This window comes from Mus caroli, chromosome 16, assembly GCF_900094665.2.
Source record: "Mus caroli chromosome 16, CAROLI_EIJ_v1.1, whole genome shotgun sequence".
NCBI classification, from domain to species: domain Eukaryota; kingdom Metazoa; phylum Chordata; class Mammalia; order Rodentia; family Muridae; genus Mus; species Mus caroli.
The window spans coordinates 8,319,008-8,342,594 of NC_034585.1; the positions used below are offsets into that span (position 1 = coordinate 8,319,008).

At 45.0% G+C, this 23,587-nt stretch overlaps 1 protein-coding gene across 3 annotated transcripts in view; it reads left to right on the top strand.

The window, feature by feature from the left end:
* The window catches only part of Snx29 (sorting nexin 29), a 419,167-nt gene extending 415,964 nt beyond the window's left edge, over window positions 1-3,203 (top strand). For all 3 annotated transcript variants that reach the window (XM_021185334.2, XM_029470597.1, XM_029470598.1), the window contains one exon: window positions 2,367-3,203. In XM_021185334.2, the coding sequence (XP_021040993.1) occupies window positions 2,367-2,496 (130 nt within the window). In that variant the 3' untranslated portion in view covers window positions 2,497-3,203. The remainder of the gene's footprint in view (window positions 1-2,366) is intronic.
* The last annotated feature ends 20,384 nt before the right edge of the window (window positions 3,204-23,587 follow it).

Genomic DNA, 23,587 nt, shown 5'->3' on the forward strand with positions numbered 1-23,587 from the left:
GTCCAGCGCTAGGAAAGTACTATAGAGCACTCTGTGTATTCCTAGTGTGACTTGCGTACCTCCTCTAGAGACAGTCCAAAGTCACGTCTCAAAGTTCAGTTTGCCAGCACACCAAAAAGCCACCTTACGCTCGGTGATCAGTGGATTTGTTTTCTTATATTGATTGTTGCTTTGATTCGTCTGCTTCCTGGTCTCTGCCCTGGACTTTCCAGCAAGCTTTAAATGAGCCTTGCATCTTGGCTTGAGTATTGTTTGAGGTCTGACGACTCTGGAACACACCTGGGCTGAGAACTGCTTTTGTGAGCCCAGAATAGACCCCAAGAATATCAGCTCAGCATCCTCCTGATGCTGTGCGGCAGGCTGTTGTCTTGTAAGACTGTTCTCACCTCCCACCTGACAGGGCTTCCCAGGTCTGAGTGAGACAGTAACAAGGTCTCTTCCCTCACCAACAACTGAATAGCACATGGGCTTTGGGGCTGCCCTCTTCTCAGCCAGATGATGGAGACCTGCTGCCAGGCTCTGCCCCTGTAGGTAGCCCCTGTGAGGCCTGCCAGCCTCTCTAGAGAGTGAGCTAGAGGCATGACTTTGTCCCTGGAGTTGCTGCTCTGCAGGTCACTCAGTCTGTGTCACAGCTGCTTACCTTTGCTGATACTGTGGGAATAAAACCAATAGGGAGGTGAGTGGACATGGCCATGTCCCAGTAAGGCTTTACCTGCAGTATGCTAGCACACTGAACAAGAAACCCTCCAGGCCTGGTGGCATACATGGTCTGAAGGAGGCTGAGTGATTGTATGAACACAGCCATCACTGTCCTGAGTAGTCATCCTCAAGGCGCCACTTGAGGAACCACAGAAAGTGCCCAGTGAGAGTGAGGGGACTCCAGGATTGTGTAAAATATACAAGGTCTAGTAGCATTTAAGCACCCCCTGCCTGCCATGTGGAGTGGATTGGCCCAGGCACATGCCCAGAGCCTAGGCTGAAGTTGTGAACTCAGGGGTGATGGTCAGTGGATGAGTTTGCTGCTAGACTTTGAGAACTACTGGTTGAGTTACATTGAAGCCTTTGGAACTGAGGGACCAGGCTCAGCATCAGCACTGTTTTTATGGGAAGGAACATCACTGAGAGTACCCATCTGAGGCTGGAATTAGACAGGTAGCCATGTTTCCCAGACTATCTTGAGCCTCTTGTTTTCCGTGCCCAAATGTATGTATATCATAGGGCTGCTAGGATAGCAGTCAGGCACCAGCACACCCATGGCAGCTTTAGACTGTAGTGGGGCCCTTGGTATTTTGGTACCCCAGCCATTGTCCCTATAAAGCCCTCTATTACTGTTGGCCAGGACTTTCTCACTCTCTTTTGCTACCCTCTCAGCCAGGAAGACTCTTGCTGGAGCTGACACCACGATTGTTTTGACCCCTCATTTCAACCTTGTACGCATCCTCAGTGGCCTCTGCCTCCTCATCTTAAAGGCTCTTGCCACAGGTTACAGATCCAGCTAAAGAGGAGAGAGCCCATGGTCCACTCAGAGTAGGGCTGTGTCTGTGAGGGAATGACACATTTCCCCCATACTTTTATGGACACAGTAGGTTATGCCTTCACCACTTTGCCTTCAGTGGTAGCCAGCCATCTCTCCCAAGTCATTGAAACAGGTTGTATTACTGTGGGCTTTCCTGGTAGGCAGATGTTTGATGACTAGTATTATTGGACTGGGTAAGGAGGAAGAAAAGTTTTGAGACTATCCCACATACATTCCTCTTTACAAGGGGTCTCCAGGGCATCCTGAGTTATGGCTGAGAGTCTAAGAGTAGATCTGTCCATTGAACACGTATCTGCAGCCTGGCTCTGGGACCTTCCATGTCATGTGGCAGTCCTCAGCCCCGCCCTCCCCTCCCCCTCACCAAGGCTGTGAACCATGCCTTGGTCACCAAACACTGGCAAATGCTCTATCCTCTTAGGTGGACCCAGCAGAGGACCCTGTTGAACATCGCAACACAGCTGTTGCACCCCTGGATGCAGGCATTTCAGAGGAAGCCTGTCATCTTTGGCTCTGGGATGAGGCTTTGCTGTGAGACGAAGGGATGCATGGCAGAGCATTTGCATGGTGACAGCCTCAAAACAGGATTGTGCACAGTGCCTAAAGCTAGCTCAGACAAAGCCCGGGTTAGTGGGCCTTCCAGGCTGTTTTAAAAGTGAGAAACACACACTGACACGATACCTCATTTCTTCCAGTTACACTGACCAGTTGGAGCTGGCCAGATACTCCTCCCTCTGTGTGATTTCTGCTAGTCTCACATGTGACTCCACTCCCTCTCTGTGTCATTTGCATTAAAGCTCTGACTTCATGCAGATCTCCTCCTGTCTTGCAGGGACATCACCCCACCTGGAGAACCGCTGAACAAGAGCAGCAGGCCAAAAGTAGTTCCCCGATTCCCTAAGCTGTCCCGAGGCCACCCCAGGGAGGCGCGCAACGTGGAACCTCAAAGTGGTGACCTCTGACCTCGGTGGACTCTCAGCCCCCAGCCACTTTGTGCTCAACCTTGCCATGGCAGCTGGCCCTGGACACCTTGGCAGGATGACCATGTCCCCACAGAGAACACACCCTTCCTGCTGCCACATGCCACCCAATTAAACTGGTCAGTTTTAGCTGCTGGGTCTCTGTCCTTAGAGCAAAGCATTGCTCACTGGACAGACACAGATGGGGACTCTGTCACTACCCCCAGAGTGGCCAAGGATGGTTGTCACCTCCTCCAGTTCTGCCAACAGACAGTGGGTGCCAGGCTGGGCCCAGACCCCTGGCTGAGATGCACAACACATGGCAGAAGGATCCTTCGGATGCCACCTGTGACGCTTTCCCACGTGGGAACTAGAACGACTGTTATACTCTTGAATTTCCTGATGCAATTGCCTGCTGCAGCTGGTGGATGGGGTCTGCTTCCCTGTCCTCTTCCCCCTAGGGTGGTTAGACACCCAATGGCACTGCCACGTGGCTGGTATGGATGTGATTTCTCCATCTAGTGGCCTAGCAAAGCAATTGGCAGTGACTTGGTTCTTGAGGGACTTATCCTTCCCTCTTCTTGCTGGCTCCAGGAAGCACCCTGCACATAGGGAACCTGAGGCTGCCCCAGCAAGGACCTCCACCCTCCAGCACAGCCCTCAGCAGCAGCCTGAAAACTCTGGCCCAAGAATTGGTGGCTGTGACCTCATGTCACTAGTGATTTGGCTCTGGACATTGCTGTGGAAGGCTGGCCCAATAGGCTCTCAGACCCAGTGCGGAACGGAAAAGAGAATGATTGTCCTCTGAGCGTGTTTAGCACCAACTGTTCCCTAACATCTCAGTGGGAGCAGGATGCTGTGTCCTCCCTCACAGATGTAGTTCTATTGCTCTCGTCTCAGGGTCCCATCCTAGAGTTGAGGGCTCACAGGCATGGAGTGGAATAAGATCCAGCTACTTTGCAGCTCCACCTTCCTCTGCCATCAAGCCTGGGTCTCCCTGATTCTCAGGATCCCCTGTCCGTGGTGGTCTGTCTCCCTAAGTCAGAACCCCCTTGCTGTCTTCATGCAGTGTGGAGGAACTTGCTGAAGGGACCACGTACCGAGCAGTGTGCACTTCTCTGTCTGCCAAGGAAGGAGTTCACAGTGGCAACTACTTAGGCAGTTGTGGGAGGGAGCCTGAGCATGAGCTCGAAGGGCTGAAGCTCAAAGCTAGACCTGGGCAAGTGGTCTGGGGAAGCAGGGTTTTCCTGGCACCTTGGAAAACGTGGGGGAAGTAGTCTAGAAGCCAGAAAGGACTTCAGAGTGCAGGGAGGGGCCTGCACAGCTCCAGTTCTGGAGGTTACCTTGGGACAGACATGGGCTGTGCACAGGTGAGGCAGGGCATACTTGCCCTCCCTCATGGCTAGGGGCAGGAGCTGAGGGGAGCAGAGAAACCCTCTTCAGCTTGCTGGGAAGGAGCTACCCAAGAGGCTTCTCAGCCCTCTCTTGTCTCCTGAGATGCTTCAGGCTTCACACAAAGGCCACACCAGAGTGTGGGCTGGGCATGCACTTTGCAGTTGGGCAAACTGAAGCATGCAGAAAGGCCCTATGGGGCTTTGGTAGCCCCAAGTTCACCTCCTGAACTGGGGGACCCAGCATGGGGATGCTTCATATTCTATCATGTTCTATACAGACAGGATCCTGCTACACCTCCCACATCTCCCACAGCAGAGTCCTGAGCACCAGGGCTCTGGGACACCTAGCCTAAACACGTGTCACTAAGAGTCTGAGCTCTCTCCCTGCAAACAGAGCATATATAGAACCATCTTTCACATTCAGCACTGGCAGTTAAAGCAGGAAGGACAGGAGGGAGGGAGGGAGGGAGGGAGGGAAGGAAGGAAGGAAGGAAGGAAGGAAGGAAGGAAGGAAGGAAGGAAGGAAGGAAGGAAGGAAGGAAAAAAAAAAGGAAGGAAGGAAGGCAGGCAGGCATCCAGACTTGGGACCTTGGTTTTCTAGGATTAATTATGGGGAACTTGCCCATCTTTGCCATAATGTGACTATAAAGGCTGGGTTCCAGGGACTTTGTAAGCCCTTTGGTTGCTTGACATCTGCCTCCTACCCAGTCCTTTTCCCCCGTCTTGGGGATTGACACTAGGGCCTTGCAAGTGCTGGACAAAAACTCTCCAGTGAGCCACACTCTAGCCCCGCGACACTCTGCTTCCATAGAAACCCAGCAAACTCTTGGTTCCAGGTTGCCCATCTTATACCTCACAAGGGCATGTTGGGACTCAGGCAGAGCGGTGCAGGGCAGGGTCAGATGATGGAAGGCTGTTCCCACAATGCTCCCCAGATCTGAGGCCTAGAGTCCAGAGGGGAGTTCAGAGCTGCGCTCGCCCAGTCTGATACAACCTCAGCTCTACAGGAGACTGCTTCCTAATCCTCTCCTGACTGTGGCCTTGGCATTCTTGTGGCTGCTAAAACTTTGTTTCTATAAGCGTTCACATGTCCTGAGGGCAAGTCACAGTGTCCTAGGCCTTGGTTACTGTGTCATCTATTCCTGTTCCATCTGTCTGTGTAACCTGTAGACACAACTGGCCCCTGAGGAGTGGCTGGGCTCTGTCCTCCCAGGTCCACCATCAGACTCCCTCACGTTGGCAGCCTACACCTGCACCTGCATTCACCCACTCAATGTGCTCAGCCGAGGGACTCCTGAGAGTGTTCTGCCAGCAGGACGACTCAGGAGCAGGCAGTCTCACCATGGTGCCCAGCCCCTGCCTGCTCTGTTATCTGGGAAGCATACAAGAAGGAGCGGTCTCGTGCCCATGGCAATAACAGTCCTGATTGCTCAACATTCCTGTTAGAGACATTGCTACCCACTCCAGAGGCACAGCCTGGCCTGGGAGCTGTGACCTCCTTCCTTATGAACAAGGTCTATTGTAACAAACATTCTTTAAACTATTGTGCATTATTTCACTAAAGATAGTGTTAAGTGTTTGCTGTTTAGGTTGGTTTTGCTACCTTTGCACAACTGTAGCACTGTATATTTTATCTAATATTTCTGTGCCAAAAAGTTCAGGCTCTGTTGCAGTGATATGTGGTCTCCATTATGCGTCTGAAGTAAAGTCTAGGCAGTGGGTAGGGAGGGGAGAGAGGGCAGCATCAGGGCTGGAGTGGCTGCTGTGTGGAGGCCTGGGGTTCACTTCTCACGGGGCCACGTTCTCCTGCCCTGAAGACATCTGTTCACCACCTGTTCCAGTGCCACCTGCAGCCTGCTCAGCTCTGCCCTTACCAGAAGGCAACCACTTGACCACAGGGAGGTTTGTTTTTGTTTTTGTTTTCTTTTTCATCAGTAGGACAGATTGGGAAGACCCAGCAAGAATTGGGACATGGGACACGTGACAATGGTTCGCACAGGGTCACTGAGCACCTGGGAAGAGGACCTGAGAGCTGGGACCTCCAGGGGAGAAAAGGCCCTGGTCTGTTATCTGCATCCAGCCTGGGAAGGTCTCTGAGGCTGCTCCAGCCCTATGTCTGGAGCCTGCGGGTGCAAACATCCCAGAGATCTGAGCATGTGCTATCCCGACTCCCTCTTATGTTAAGGTTTACACGATAGAATTTTTAAACAAATATGTTTAATTTTCTAAAATCTCTTGTATTAAATTTTTCTTTTGGAATAAGCTGTGGATTTTGTTACAATCTGGTCGAGAGAAGCCTTTTCAGTGAGGGGATTAAAATGGCATTTTCTAAATTAGACTTTCTTCTCTGTGGTTCCTTTGTCTAGATTCTTTACTGACAGCTGGGATTTCAGTGAACTATATACACATCACAAGAAAGCCTCTAAAGTTTAAAAGGTTCACTTATCACTTCAGGCAACATTACATATCAAAATGTGGTTCAGCTAACACAGCTTTGGTGAATTAAACATTGGGAGTCACTTGTAATATTAGACTGATCTTGGTAAAGTGGAATGTAGAATAATAGTCTTACACAGAAAAAAAAAAAAAACCTCATCCCATCCTCATGACAGGTTACAGTCCAGACACAGGTAAGTAAGGACAAGATGTGAGCCCCTTGAATCCTGTGTTTCCTGCACGGCTGTCCTTACAGCTTCTCATGGCATCAGGACGGCATCGAAGGGAGCTAACTCCCTTGCAGGCAGCAAGGTAAGTCCTGCTTGCATAGACTTTTGAATTTGTCGGTCCAGGCGTGGCCAGGGGCACCCTGGGAGATCAGCCAGACAAACATACAGCCTTCTCTAGCTGGTCTGCCTTCGGCCCGGGGAGATCCACACCACCCTCACCACCCTCACTAAAAAGCCCCGGAGGCTGAGGTCCAGGAGCCATCTTGGTCCTTGGAGGAAGTCTGATGATGGTCCCTTTTGGTCCAGGGTCTTGATGGTCTCTGTGCTCCCAGACTGTGGCTTCAGCTGGTTCCTGGTCTTCAGTGCGTCCTGTAAAAGAGGGTACAGTAAAACTGCTGCACCAAACCACTTGTTGGGTAGAAAGGTTTGTTAGGGATCAAAATGCCAACACTATCTCTCAGTGTGTGTGTGTGTGTGTGTGTGTGGTGGAAGAGCAGCAAAACAGTGGAAAAATCAACTGGATTTTCTATAATAGCAGGTCTGGGGTCTTTGTTGGGATGACAAGATGCCCTTGCCTAAGGTATTTGACCTTTGAGGGTAGATTGACAAGGTCCAGGTAAATAGAGCCCGCCTTAGGAGACTCCTAATTCTGAGTTTAGGCTACTGTGTGTACTGTAAGAGCCTTCTGTCCACCCAGTCAGAGGCCTGCTTAGGATGCTGGCATCAGTACAGCCATGTTGGAAGACCCACTCTGGAACCAACAAGGTCCTAAATAGCATCATCACCTCTAGAAGGCTTTTTTTCTACCAGTCACTTTTACCCCTTATAGAGCAGCTGCTCCTGAAGTCTAGACCAAGCCTTCCCCACCCCCCGTCCTGGGCTGGGGCCATGTTGAGAAGCTGGGGTGGGGGTGGGGGGACCGCAGCAATAGGAGCAGCAACAAAAGATTCCATGCAGCAGGTTCATGGACCTTGAGAGTCCAGGGGGGACCTGCACCAGGCGCTGTGAGGAGCTGCGTGGCCCTTCCTGGCTCTACTGAGCCCTTCAGTTCTGTCTCAGACGTTGGCCTGAGCCTGCTTTTCCAACTTACCTCGGCCTTTCACCCTTTACTCCCTTTGCCCCCAGCTTTCTGGTCTAATTCCCAGGCAAGCCACATCTCTATCTGCCCCAGGCCCTTTGCATGTGCTGGTCCATCCTGCTTTCTGTGCCACATTCATACATCTATCAGGACCAACTTCAAGATCATTTTCCAAGATAAACCTTTGACACTCCAAGCTACCATCATTCCCTCCACAATAGTCTGACTGAGTCACCTCATACATGATGATAGTCTCAAGTTTCATCCATTTGCCGGCAAATTTCATGAAGTCATTTTTAATAGCTGAGTAGTACTCCGTTGTGTAAATGTTCCACATTTTCTGTATCCATTCCTCTTTTGAAAGGCATCTGGGTTGTTTCTAGCTTCTGGCTATTATAAATAAGGCTGCTGTGAACATATGAATATATGGAGCATATGTCCTTATTACATGTTTGAGCATCTTATGGGTATATGCCCAGGAGTGGTATAGCAGGGTCCTCAGGTTAATGTCCAGTTTTCTGGGGAACCACCAGACTGATTTCCAGAGTGGTTGTACCAGCTTGCAATTCCACTAACAATGGAGGAAGGAGTGTTCCTCTTTCTCCACATCCTCACTAGCATCTGCTGTCACCTGAGTTTTTCATCTTAGCCATTCTGACTGGTGTGAGGTGGAATCTCAGGGTTGTTTTGATTTGCATTTCCCTGATGACTAAGGATGTTGAACATTTCTTTAGGTGTTTCTCAGCCCTTCAAGTTTCCTCAATTCTCTGTTTATCTCTGTTCCCCGTTTTTTAATAGGGTTATTTGGTTCTCTGGAGTCTAACTTCTTGAGTTCTTTATATATATTGGATATTAGCCCTCTATTGGATGTAGGATTGGTAAAGATCTTTTCCCAGTCTGTTGGTTGCCGTTTTGTCCTATGCCAGTGTCCTCTGCCTTACAGAAGCTTTGTAATTTTATGAGGTCCCATTTGTCAGTTATTGATCTTAGATCATAGGCTATTTGTGTTCTGTATAGGAACTTTCCCCCTGTGCCCATAAGTTTGAGCTTCTTCCGCACTATCTCCTCTATAAGTTTCAGTGTCTCTGGTTTTATGTGGAGGTCCTTGATCCACTTGGACTTGAGCTTTGTACAAGGAGATAAGAATGGATCAATTTGCATTCTTCTACATGCTAACCGCCAGTTGACCAGCACCATTTGTTGAATATGCTGTCCTTTTTCCACTGGATAGTTTTAGCTCCTTTGTCAAAGATCAAGTGTTCATAGGTATGTGGGTTTATTTCTGGGTCTTCAATTTTATTCCATTGATCTACCTGCATGTATCTCTACCAATACCATGCAATTTTATCACTATTGCTCTGTAGTACAGCTTGAGGTCAGGGGTGCTCATCTCCCCAGAAGTTCTTTTATTGTTGAGAATAGTTTTCCGATATCCCGGGGTTTTGTTATTCCAAATGAATTTGAGAATTGCTCTTTCTAACTCTATGAAGAATTAAGTTGGAACTTTGAGAAGGATTGCATTGAATTTGTAGATTGCTTTCGGGAAGATAGCCATTTTTACTAAATTAATCCTGCCAATCCACGAGCATGGGAGATCTCTCCATCTTCTGCAGTCTTCTTCAATTTCTTTCTTCAGAGACTTGAAGTTCTTGTCAAACAGATTTTTCACTTGTTTGGTTAGAGTCTCACCCAGATACTTTGTATTGTTTGTGACTATTGTGAAGGGTGTCATTTCCCTAGTTTCTTTCTCAGCCTGTTTATCCTTTGAGTATAAGAAGGCTACTGATTTGTTTGAGTTGATTTTATATCCGGCCACTTTGCTGAAGTTGTTTATCAGCTGTAGGAGTTCTCTGGTGGAGTTTTTGGGGTCACTTAAGTATACTATTATGTCATCTGCAAATAGTGATAGTTTGACTTTTTCCTTTCCAATTTGTATCCCTTTGACCTCCTTTTGTTGTCTAGTTGCTCTGGCTAGGACTTTAATTACTATATTGAATAGATAGGGAGAGAATGGGCAGCCTTTTCTAATCCCTGATTTTAGTGGGATTGCTTCCAGTTTCCATCTATTTAGTTTGATGTTGGCTCCTGGTTTGCTGTATATTGATTTTACTATGTTTAGTTATGGGCCTTGAATTCCTGATCTTTCCAAGACTTAACTTGAAGGAATGTTGAATTTTGTCAAATGCTTTTTCAGCATCTAATGAAATGATTATGTGGGGTTTTTTTCTTTGAGTGTGTTTATGTAGTGGTTACATTGATGGATTTCTGTATATTGAACCATCCTTGCATCCCTGGGATGAAGCCTACTTGATTGTGGTGAATGATCATTTTGATCTGTTCCTGGATTTGGTTGGCGAGAATTTTAATGAATATTTTGGCATCAATATTCATAAGGGAAGTTGGTCTGAAGTTCTCTTTCTTTGTTGGGTATTTGCGAGATTTTGGTATCAGTATAACTGTGGCTTCTTAGAAAAAAATTGGGAAGTGTTCCTTCTGTTTTTATTTTGTGGAATAGTTTGAAGAGTATTGGTATTACTTCTTCCTTGAAGGTCTGATAGCATTCTCCACTAAACCCATCTGGTCCCAGGCCTTTTTTGGTTGGAAGACTTTTAATGACTGCTTCTATTTCTTTTATTTTCTTTCTTTTTTTTTTTTTTTTTTTTTTTTTTTTTTTTTTTTTTTTTTTTTTTTTTTTTTTTTTTTTTTTTTTTTTTTTTTTTTTTTTTTTTTTTTTTTTTTGGTTTTTTCGAGACAGGGTTTCTCTGTATAGCCCTGGCTGTCCTGGAACTCACTCTGTAGACCAGGCTGGCCTCGAACTCAGAAATCCGCCTGCCTCTGCCTCCCGAGTGCTGGGATTAAAGGCGACTGCTTCTATTTCTTTAGGGTTTATGGGACTGTTTAGATTGTTTATCTGATTCTGATTTAACTTTATTATTTGGTATCTGTCTAGAAAATTATCCATTTCATCCAGATTTTCCAGTTTTGATGACTATAGGCTTTGGTAGTAGGATCTGGTGATTTTTTGGATTTCCTCGGTTTCTGTTGTTATGTCTCCCTTTTCATTTCTGATTTTGTTAATTTGATCACTGTCTCTGTTGCCCTCTGCTTAGTCTGTTTAAGGGTTTACCTATCTTGTTGATTTTCTCAAAGAACCAGCTCCTGGTTTGGTTGATTGTTTGTATAGTTCCTTTTGTTTCTACTTGGTTGATTTCAGCCTGGAGTTTGATTATTTCTTGCTGTGTACTCCTCTTGGGTGTATTTGCTTCTTTTTGTTCTAGAGCTTTCAGGTGTGCTGTTAAGCTGCTAGTGTATGCTCTTTCCAGTTTCTTTTTGGAGGCACTTAGAGCTAAGAGTTTCCTTTTAGCACTTCTTTCATTGTGTCCCATAAGTTTGGGTATGTTGTGCCTTCATTTTTATTAAATTCTAAAAAGCCTTTAATTTCTTTCTTTATTTCTTCCTTGATCAGGTTATTGAGTAGGGTGTTGTTCAGTTTCCATGTATATGTGGGCTTTCTGTTGTTTTTGTTGGTATTGAAGACCAGCCTTAGTCTGTGGTAATCTAATAGGATGCATGGGATTATTTCAATCTTCTTGTATCTGTTGAGGCCTGTTTTGTGACTGATTATATGGTCAATTTTGGAGAAGGTTTCATGAGGTGCTGAGAAGTAAATATATTCTTTTTATTTAGGATGAAATGTTTTATAGATATGTGTTAAATCCATTTGGTCCATAACGTCTGTTAGTTTCACTGTGTCTCTGTTTAGTTTGTGTTTCCATGATCTGTCCATTGATGAGAGTGTGGTTTTGAAGTTTCTCACTATTATTGTGTGAGGTGCAATGTGTGCTTTGACCTTCAGTAAAGTTTCTTTTATGAATGTGGGTGCCCTTGCATTTGGAGCATAGATGTTCAGAATTGAAAGTTCTTCTTGGTAGATTTTTCCTTTGATGAGTATGAAGTGTCCTTCCTTATCTCTTTTGATGACTTTTGGTTGAAAGTCAATTTTATTCCATATTAGAATGGCTTGTTTCTTGGGACCATTTGCTTGGAAAATTGTTTTCCAGCCCTTTACTCTGAGGTAGTGTTTGTCTTTGACACTAAGTTGCATTTCCTGTATGCAGCAAAATGCTGGTCCTGTTTATGTATCCAGTCTGCTAGTCTATGTCTTTTTATTGGGGAATTGAGTCCATTGATATTAAGGAATAGTGATTGTTGTTTCCTGTTAATGTTGATGTTATTTTTATGTTTGTGCAGCTATCTTCTTTTGGGTTTGTTGAAAGAAGATTACTTTGTTGCTTTTTCTAGCATGTAGTTTCAGTCCTTTGTGTTGGTGTTTTCCATCTATTATCATTTGTAGGGCTGGATTTGTGGAAAGATATTGTGTACATTTGATTTTGTCATGGAATATCTTGGTTTCTCCATCTATGGTAATTGAGAGTTTTGCTGGGTATAATAGTCTATGTTGTCAATTGTGTTCTCTTATGATCTGTATGAGATCTGCCCAGGATCTTCTGGCTTTCATAGTCTCTGGTGAGAAGTCTGGTATAATTCTGATAGGTCTGCCTTTATATGTTACTTGACCTTTTTCCCTTACTGCTTTTAATATCCTTTTTTTGTTTTGTGCACTTGGTGTTTTAACTATTATGTGACAGGAGGAATTTCTTTTCTGGTCCAATCTATTTGGAGTTCTGTAGGCTTCTTGTATGTTGATTGTCATCTCTTTCTTTAGGTTAGGGAAGTTTTCTTCTATAATTTTGTTGAAGATATTTACTGGCCCTTTAAGTTGGGAATTTTCACTTTCTTCTATACTTATTATCCCTAGGTCTGGTCTTCCCATTGTGTCCCGGATTTCCTGGATGTTTTGGGTTAGGAGTTTTTTTGCTTTTTGCATTTTCTTTGAGTGTTGTGTCAATGTTTTCTATGGTATCTTCTGCCCCTGAGATTCTCTCTTCTCTTGAATTGTATTGGTGATACTTGCATCTATGACTCCTGATCTCTTTCCTTGGTTTTCTATCTCCAGGGTGGTTTCCCTTTGTGATTTCTTTATTGTTTCTATTTCCATTTTTAGATCCTGGATTGTTTTGTTTAATTCCTTCACCTGTTTCATTGTGTTTTCCTGCAATTCTTTAAGGGATTTTTTGTGTTTCCTCTTTAAGGACTTCTACTTGTTTACCTGTGTTCCCTTGTTTTTCTTTAAGGGAGTTATTTATGTCCTTCTTAAACTCCCCTATCATCATCATGAGATGTGATTTTATATCAGGGCCTTGTTTTTCTGGTGTGTTGGTGTATCTAGGGCTCAATGTGGTGGGAGAACTGGGTTCTGATGATGGCAAGTAATCTTGGTTTCTGTGTTTTATGTTCATGCCCTTGCTTCTCACCGTCTGGTTATCTCCGGTCTTGCTGTCTCTGACTGTGGCTTGTCCTTCCTGCAAGCTTCTATGTCAGTACTTCTGGGAGACCAGTTTTCTCCTGGAGGAATTTAGATATGGATAGCTATAGTACAGGGTCAGCTGTGGGGTGCAGACAGAAACCAGCAGGATCTTGTCCCCAGCTGATCCTTGGTTCCTGTGTCCTAATGACTCTGGATGGGTCCCTTCTGGGCCTGGAATTTGAAGAGAAGTGGTGGTGTTACCTCTGCTTGCAGGTATGTGGGCACTCCTTGGAGACCTGCTCTCTCCTGGTGGTGTTTGTGTTTGTAGCGCTGTGATACAGTATCAGCTCCAGGGGCAGATGGAAACCGGAAGGCTCCTGTCCCAGGCTGCTCCTTGATTCTTGTGTCCTGAGGGTTCTGGGTGGGTCCCTCTGAGCTGCAGTGGTGGTATAACCTGTACTCATAGGCTTGTCTGCACTCCTCGGAGGCTAGCTCTCTCCTGGTGCTATTTGTGTATAAAGCCCTGTGGCAGAAGATTAGCTCCAGGCAGAGATGAAAACTGGAAGTGGCCAAAATTTTCTAATTTTGCATTTTGCAACACCATCTTCACACTTTGAAACCCACAAATGGACAAACCAAAATTAGACAAAAAGCCACACAATACTTCATGCTGGTCCACTGCTCCTGGGCACAGGCCTGCTCTGAGGTGTTGTTAATGCGCCCACAAGATTCCCGCTTCAACAGGAGTTAGAAGAGATGAACAGGAGACTCTGCACAGTTCTCTGAACAGAAAACCCAATTTTGATTTTTCTCAGCACCACAGCAGCTGGGTCTGCAAATGCAGCCTGATCTTCCTCTGAGTGTTGTGGACCCTGTGATGGCACAGGGCTGTACTGTGTCTGCAGTTTCACCCAGGGTTCTACACTCTATCTGCATTCACCAACACAGATGCTACCTACTGCGGTATAAGTATAACCTACAAGCTGGCTCAGTTCAAACAGAGCTCCCATGCCATGACAAGGGTCTGCAGCCTGTAGTTAAAGCTCATGTGGACTTCTTTCCTCCCTGTCTCTCTTTCCACACAGCAGGGCCTCTGCAAAGTCCTTGTGCTCTGCTTCTCACACCGGAGAGTAGGTCCTTCAACATTGCTCTAAATTGCAAGTCTACCAGACTCTCTAATACTCTTGCATGTTTTGCAGACACAGTCAGTGAAGCTGAAGTGCAAGTCCTGAGTCCAATGCCTTGCATCCTCAGGAAAAGAGGGGATAGATACAAAGGTGGCATATGAAGATAGAGTTGCACAACCACATGTCAAGGTATACCAAAAACTTTGACTAACACTAGAAGCTAGAAGTGCCAGAGAAGGTCCCTTCCTGAAGCCTCAGTGAGTAGGCTTCCCTGCCTTAAGTCCTATAGTGGCTAGCAACTGAAACACTGTTATTTTAAGCTGCACATTCGGATCAACTGCTGCAGAGGCTCTAGGAAGAAAGCCACACACCACCCAAACCCATCTGCACTCCAATCCCAACTCCACTCCCTCATTTTTTCCTCTATAGCCCACACTAAGGACCCTAACAGACTTACAGCTACTCTCTGGTCCAGTTCCCATCTTCCCTCCATCTCTGGGGAAGTAGTATGCATGCTTTGGAAGACTAATGTTGACTGCCCTGCAGCTCAGCAATTTTGCCTATGGGTGTGTACTAGTCAGAAGTTAGCCTACTGCCAGGCATGGTGGGACATGCCTCTAATCCCAGCACTTGAGAAGCCAAGGCAGGAGGATAAGGAGTTTGAGGCTAGCCTGGGCTACATAGTGGAACCAGCCAGGAAATAAAAGAAAGAATGGAGGTGGAAAAGAGGAGAAAAAAAGGAGAAGAAAGAGGCAGGGAGAGAGAGATCTCCAATATGAGATGAACTTTAATGTTCATGCATGCATATTATTCCATGACTGGCAGAAACACCAGAAAGCCTACACACTCAGGGAAATTGAACAACTCTCAACAACTAAAGCAGATCAAGGGGATACAAATTGGAAAGGAAAAAGTGTCACTATTTGTGGATGATATGGTAGCATACGTGAGCAATCCCAACAATTTTATCAGAGAACTCCTACAAGTTATAAACACCTTCAGCCAAATGGCTGGGTACAAAATTAACTCAAAGAAATCAGTAGCCTTCCTTTATACAAATGAAAAATGGGCCAAGAAAGAAATTAGGAAAATAACACCCTTTACAGTAGCCACAAATAATATAAAATATCTTGGTGTAACTCTAACCAAGCAAGTGAAAGATCTGTATAGTAAGAACTTCAAGGCCCTGAAGAAAGAAATTGAAGATCTCAGAAGACTGAAAGATCTCCCATGCTCATGGACAGGTAGGATTAACATAGTGAAGATGGCCATTTTACCTAACACAATCTATCTGCAGATTCAATGCAATCCCCATAAAAAATCCAACACAATTTTTTGTAGACTTGAAAGAGCAATTCTCAAATTCATATAGAAAGACAAAAAATCCAGGATAATTCAAACAACCCTGAACAATTAAAAGAACTTCAGGAAGTCACCATCTCTGAACTGAAGCTGTACTACAGAGCAATAGTGATTAAAAACAAAACAAAACAAAACAAAAACAAAAAACAAAACAAAAAAACAACTGATGGGACAGAAACAGACATATTGATCAATGGAATTGAACTGAAGACCCAGAAATAAATCCACACACCTATGGCCACTTGATTTTTGATAAAGAAGCCAAAACCGTACAATGCATAAAAGAAAGCATCTTCAATAAATGGTGCTGCTGGTCTAACTGGATGTCTACATGTAGAGGGATGCAAATAGATCCATATTTATCACCCCGCACAAACCTCAAGTCCAAGTGGATCAAGAACCTCAACATAAAACCAGATACACTGAATCCAATAGAAGAGAAAGTAAGAAATACCCTTGAATGCACTGCTACAGGAGACAAGTTTCTGAACAGAACACCAATGGCTCAGACTCTAAGATCAACAATTAATAAGTGGGATCTCATGAAACTGAAAGGCTTCTGTAAGGCAAATGACAATGTCAATAGGACAAATTGGCAGCCTACAGATTGGGAAAAGATCTTCACTAATCCTACATCTGATAGAAGGCTAATATCCAAAATTTATAAAGAACTCAAGAAGTTAGATACCAATAACCCAAACAACCCAACTGAAAAATGGGGTACAGAACTAAACAGAGATTTCTCAACAGAGGAATCTCAGATGGCTAAGAAGCACTTAAAGAAATACTCAACATCCTTAGTCATCAGGGAAATGCAAATCAAAACAACCCTGAGGTTCCATCTTACACCCAAAAGAGTGGCTAAGATCAAGAGATAGCATATTTCAGGGGGGATGTGGAGCAAGGAGAACACTTCCATTGCTGGTGAGAGCGCAAACTTGTACAACCACTTTGGAAATCAATTTGGTGGTTTCTCAGAAAACTGGGAATAGCTCTACCTCAAGACCCAGCTAAATAACTCCTGGGCATGTACCCAAAATGTTCCATGTTCATAGCGGCTTTATGTATATTAGCCAGAAACTGGAGACGTCCTAGATGCTCCTCAGCCAAGCAATGGATAAAAAACAGGTGGTACATTTACACAATGGAGTATTACTCAGCTGTTAAAAATAACATCATAAAATTTGCAGGAAAATTAATAAAATTAGAAAAAAAAAGCCATCCTCAGTGAGACCCTGAAAGACAAGCATGGTGTGCACTCATTTAAACATGGATATTCACTGTAAAGGATAACCATGCTACAGTTCACAGACCCAGAGAAACCAAGTAACAAGGAAGTCTCAACATTAGGATGCATGAATTTCCAAGAAATGGGGAAACTGAATAGTTATTTCGGGTGTACAGGGGGCAGGGAGGGAGGGGAATAGGAGGGATCAGGTCGGGGAAGATGGAGGAAGAGAATACTGGAATTGGGGGCATTTCAGGGGGGCAAGGTAGAAAGCTAATGGAGTGAAAACTCCCCAGGAGTTTAAGAGGGTGATCCTAGCTAAGTGGTGGGGGATACAAAGCCTGAACTGGCATCTCCTGTTAACCAGGCAAGACTTCCAGTGGAGGGATTAGGCCACCAACCCACTTACACTTTGTCCTGCCTTCAAGATGTGCTGGGGAAGAGGTGGCTCAGAAATTGTGGGAGTGGCCACCCAACAGTTGGTCCAACTTGAATCAAGACCATGAGAGGAAGCTCACCTGTAACACTGCCTGGAGGGCCAGGAACCAGAGGGTGGATAGCAACAGACACCTAAGATAAACCAAATACAACTGGCCAAAAAAATAAAAATAAAAAAATAAAAAAAGTAAATAGAATTATTTCAATGATATACTGCTGTACTTACCGACTGGAGACTACTATAATTTTCTTCAGCGAGGCTTCATCCAGCAACTGATGGAAACAGATGCAGAGACCCACAGCCAAATATTCAGAAGAGCTCAGGAAATCCTTTGGAAGAGGGAGAGGAACGTTTGTAGGAGCCAAAGGGAACAAGGACACCAAAGAAAATTCACAGAATCAACTAACCTGAGTCCATAGGGGCTCACAGAGACTCAAGCGCCAACCAGGGAGCCTGCATAGGGCTGACCTAGGTCCTCTGAATCTATACTATGGCTGTGTAACTTGGTCTTCTTGTGGGACTCCTAACAGTGGGAGCGGGAGCTGTCTTTGGTTCTTTTGCTTGATTTTGGGATGGATTTTCCTCCTACTGAGTTGCCTTGTCCAGACTAGTGTTACTGCAACTTGGTATGCCATGGCTGGTTGATATCCCCTGGGGGTGAGGGGGTTCCCTTTTCCACAGGGAACCAGAGGGGGAGGGGGGGGAAGAGGAGGGAGGGATGTAATATATGAGGAGAATAAATGAATGAAAAAGTAACTATCACACACATATTCACACGAAACACACAAAAGATGGTCACCATAACCAACAGAGAAAGCTCACTGACAGCTCATTTTCTCTCCAGTGAGACAGCAGGTACCAAAAAGATGGGAAAGATGGGCACTGCATCCACCAACAGCTGGCTGTGTCATTCAGCCTTTAAGTGGAGGGGCACGCTGTCACCCTGCCCCCAGGGCATGCTGACACCCTCTCCCCCATTTCAAAACAAATGAACTCAGGAACACTGAGCTATGGGGAAATGAGCCTGGTAGTGAATGAAAACCCGGACGATTTCCACTTACATTAGAAGACATAGACTTAGATGGTGGGTTAGAGAGGTTAAGGAGGGCAGCAGGGCCTTGACAAGATGGAAGACCATAGGGTTGGGTGGCGTTGAGGGTACACAATGTTAGGAACGTGTTTATACACTGAACTACATCAGTTGCAACAATCCAGATGAACTTTATGTCATGGGATTTGCCATAATTATTTATTATTAACTGCAACAAAAAAAAATAAGTTCTTTGTGCTGGAAATTTAAAAAATACAGTTAAGAGAAAGCAACCAAAATAAATGGGGTGCATTGTGCTGGAAGCCCAGAACATAAAACAAAAATCAGGTTACCATTTGATGTCTGCTAAGAGAAACCCTGCAGGGAGAAGTCACATTAACTAGGAGTGGACAGAAGAGGGTGAGAAAATGCCTAGTGAGCCAGCACTTGGAGATGTCAGTGCTCTGAGGCTAGGGAGGGAATTAGGTGGATAGAGGGTGCCACTAACCCAAAGCAGTCTGAACTTTAACAGCCGGGGTTCTGAGCTGAGGGAGCCCAGATATCCTAGGCAATACCCTCAACAGATGGATGGAGAGTCCCCGCTGCCCTCCAGGAAGGAGGTTCTTGGACAGCTCAGGCAGAGGCACGTCACCTACTGTGGTCCATGAGTGATGGGAGTGCAGGGTAGGGACGGGAACTGGGAGAAACTTGGCAGTGGGAAAGGGGGGTGTTGGCTAGTGCAGAAGGGTATGGGGAAAGTCTGGAAACAGTGGGGGACTGGGGGAGGATGCGGGCTTGGGGAGGATGCGGGCTGGGGAGGGTCCCTCATATTCTAAGGAGGATGAACACATTTACAGGCAGCCAGGAACAGAATGACACTGCCGCAGACCCTCTGGGCCCCTTTGTCTGTGTGGAACGGGTCTCTAGTCTCGGGTGGGCAAAGCGTCGGATGAATGACAGACAGATGCACACAGGAGAGGTTGTGTAGAATCTGAATGTAATTTGTCAAATCAAGCATCAAACTTTTTATACAGAAGACAATAAGGAAGTTGGGTGACATATCCACAAGGTACAAAGAGGTTACTGGATTCTTAAATAAAACAGAGGAATGTAAACTCAGAAGGTCTAATGGGAACCACTTGGGATAGAATTCATTGTTAACAACTGGGATCAACAAGGGCTCCACCTAAGATTCACTTAATCTTAGAAGCCAGGGTCAAGGGCTTTGTGCCCTTGCCATAGTTCCTATTTTAGACTATTGTATAGTCAGTCCACCTTCCCCTTAGGCCATTGTAAATACGTGTGTATGGGTGTAACTCAGCTATAGTTCTAAGTATCTATTCTGGTTTCTCCTTAGGTCTGAAACTTCCTTCTTCCTTGGTGATGGTAAAGGGGAGTGTAGGGGAGTGACTTAGCTATTATTCAAAGTGATAGTGTAGTACCAGAGGCTATTCTGAATGTCACTGAATAGCAACATTCTTAATGAATTTCAAGCCCATGGTCTTGCTCAAGGACGTTCTAGGACTGTTGGAACACTGGCGAAGGCTTTAGCTATGTCAGAATTTAATCTTAAAAGGCACTTAAATAGGATAATACTAAAAGAGAGCACGTGGAACCAAACACTAGACTAACTCGGGAATGGAAAATTAATGTATGGGTTAGAGAGAACACCAGACTCCAGGAGTGAGTTTCCATGAAACTCTTTTGCCTCATGAGTAGCTTTTAAGCCTCAGCCTGTCAAGCTGACTTGACCGGAGAGCGTGGCCTGACACCAAAAAAAAAAAAAAAAAAAAAAAAAAAAAAAAAAGCAACCCCTGTGGCCAGCCTTTAATTCTAGCACTCAGGAAGCAAAGGCAGGTGGATTTCTATGAGTTCAAGGTCAGCCTGGTCTTCATTGTAAGTTCTAAGACAGCCAGGGCTACATAGAGAGACCTTGTTTCAAAAACAAACAAAGCCCACCCATGGGTCACCAAGATGGGTTGGTGGGTAAGAAGGTACTTACTGCACAGACCTCAAGAAACCCACCGTGGGATGGGAGAGCCAAGCCCACAAAGCTATGCTCTACCATCCACTACTACGCTACTCCCCACTCCATCACCTCACACAAAAATAATAAAAAAAAAATCAACTTTTAAAACTTTACTTAATGTTTTAAATTTATTTATTTATTTATTCATTCATTCATTCACTTCACTTCACTTCACTTCACATCCTGATCTCAGCCCTCTCCTCCTCCTGACCTCCCCCACAGCCTCTTCCTAGCCCCTCTCATTCTCCTCTGAGACAGCAGAGGCCCTCCTTGGGTATCAATGCACCCTGCCCATGTTGGGTTGCTATAGGACTAGGCATGTCTGTTCTCTCTAGGGTCAGATAAGGTGGCACAGTTAGGGAAAGGCAGGCACTAGAGTCAGGGAAAGTTCCCACTCTAGTTGTTTGGGGTACCAGCATGGAAACCAAGCTGCCCAACTGCTACGTAAGTGTAAGGGGGCCTCGTTCCAGTCCATGCTTGTTCTTTGGTTGGTGGTTCAGTCTCTGGGAGCCACCAAGGGCCAAGGGTTAGTTTATTCTGCTGGTGTTCTTGTGGAATCTCTATCCTCTTTGCACCCCTCAATTCTTCCCCCAACTCTTCCTCAAGACTTCCTGAGCTCCACTAATGTTTGGCTGTGGGTCTCTGCATCTGTTTCCATCAGCTGCTGTGTGGAGCCTCTCAAAAGACAGTTATGCTAGGTTCCTGTTTGCAGGCATAACAGAGTATCATTAATATTGTCAGGGACTGGTGCTTGCCCTTGGAATGGGTCTCAAATTGGGCCAGTCATTGGCTGGTCTTCCCTCAGTCTCTGCTCCATCTTTGTCCTGGCACTTCTTGTAGGTAGGATACATTTTGGGTCACAGGTTTTGAGGGTGGGTTACTGTCCTAATCCCTCCACTGGGGGTCCTACCTGGCTACTGGAGAGGGCCACTTCAGGATCAATATCCCCCACTGCTAGGAGTCTCAGCTAGAGGCACCCCCGTAAACTTCCTGGAGCCTCCCATCTTGAGTCTCTGGAATGTCATAGAGTTGCCCCCTGCTGATTTCCATTCTCTTTCCTGCTCTCCCTACACAGGGCTCACCCCTCCCTGTCCTATCTCACTCAATCTTAATAGTCATTGGAAATGGGTGAACCCATTAGATTTCTGTAAAAGCTCAGACTTGGACAGATTAGAAAAATGAGAGTCCATGCTCAAGACTGGTTTCTATTTTGGTCTGGAACTCAGATATACTTTATGTATACTGAATACTTCCAGCAAGAGGATGGTGGGTACTGCTTGTGTGTCCATACATGCACACAAGCATGCATACGCACAGATACAGAAACAGAGAAACACATAGACACAATACATAGACACACACAGACATACATACAGAACATAAACACATACACACAGACACATACACACCCTTCACTAAACAAGTGCTGATTATTCCTTGTGGGAAAGTTGGCCACCTGAATAAAGTGTATCCAGTCCAGACTAGAGAGGCTGAAGGCAGCACAGGAAGAAACTGCTGTTGTGAGGAGCCGGAAAAGTGACTCTAAAAGGCCAGGGGTTGATAGTAAGCTCCATGAGGCTATTGGACTATACTATAACCACCTAGCTCTCAGCAGGGGGTTGATACTAAGCTCTGTGAGGCCACTGGACTATATGATAACCACCTAGCTCTCAGGTGGGTGTGACTGTGTTCCAGCTCATCTCTGGACTAGCAGCAGCAGACTGGATCTTGTCCAGCACCAAAGTTTGTTGACCAGTGCTCTCTGTCAGCAATTTATTGAAACCCAGCCATGGATTGCATTGTGTAGCCTCAGCACACACCTCTTGCCTCAGCCTCCCAAGTGCCACCACTACAGGTGCAACTAGGCTTGTGGCTTCTCTGGTTCTTTTATTAAAAAGTGAAGAAGATGAGAAACATGATAGGAAAATGACATTAACTTTGTGCGCGCATGTGTGTGTGTATGTTTGTGTGTGTGTGTGTGGTTGTGTACACAAAGCTGGGTTGACAAGGAAATTTCAAAACTCAAGAAAATCAATAAGACTGTAAACTATATGCAAATATGATCTTTATAGGAAAAAAATGTAGATTTTTACAAGAGCTGGTTAAGTGAGGTATATACCTTGTTCATGAATGGGAAGATTTATAAACAGACTGGAGAGATGGCTCAGTGGCTAAGAGGACTTGCTGCTCTTGCAGAGAACCTGAGTCCAGTTCCCAACACTCTCACTGGGTGGCTCACAACCACCTGTAATTCCAGGGATCCAATGTGTTTACAGCCTCCTCAGGCACCCACACTCATGTGAACACGCGTAGACACAGACACACATATACACATAATTACAAATAAAGATAAATCTTAAAATAAGAAGACATAATAAAGATGTCTGGCCATCCTCCTAACTTGTTATGTGAATGAAATACACCCCCCCATGGAAGCCTTGTCTCTATAGAATCAGAGTCTCATTCTGAAATGCAAAAGAGCCAAGCATGGCTTCAGGAAGAATGGAGGGAAGTGTGTCCATTCAGTGATAACACAGCCAGGGACACTATAGTGGGAATACAGGATCAATGGAGCAGAACCAAACCCCGTACAGAAAGAGGCTTACTGTGTGTTGAAGGAATATTTACACAAGCAGAGGCTCTTATCTCCCAATTGTTGTCTGTAGATGTAGAAAAAAATTGGAAATTTGAGCTATTATCACACAAAATTTAAAAATTGATTTAAAATGTTAATATGACAATAAAATATGGACAAATATACATGGCTTTGAGAAGATTTGCTTAATCTGCACACAACTAACTTTGACTATACAGATTTTTAAGATTCTGGAGGACAAAAGTTAGAAGAGAAGTATGTTCTAGAAGATTCTGAAACATAACAAAATAATTAGTGTGTGTGTAAGACTATGAGTGTATGTGTGAGAGTTTATGAGAGTGTGTGTGTGAGAGTGAGTTTGTGTGAGTGTGAGTTTGAGTGTATGTGAGTGTATGAGAATGTATGAGAGTGTGAGTGTTAGCATGTGAATGTGTATGAGTGTGTGGGTGTGAGTATATGAGTGAGTGTATGAGTGTGTGATTGTATGTTAGAGTGTGTGTGAATGTGTGTATGTCAGTACACGAATGTATGTCAATGTGTGAATGTGTGATTGTGAGTGTGTGTGTGTGTGAGTATATGAGTGTGTGTGTGTGTGTGAGTGTGTGAGTATATGAGTGAGTGTGTGAGAGTGTGTGAGTATATGAGTGAGTGTCTGTGTATGAGTGTGTGTGTGTTTGTGAGTGAGTGTGTGTTTTTGTCAGTGCATGAGTGTATGTCAGTATGTGTGTGAATGTGTGAGTGTGTAAGTATATGAGTGAGTGTGTGCGTGTGTATGTG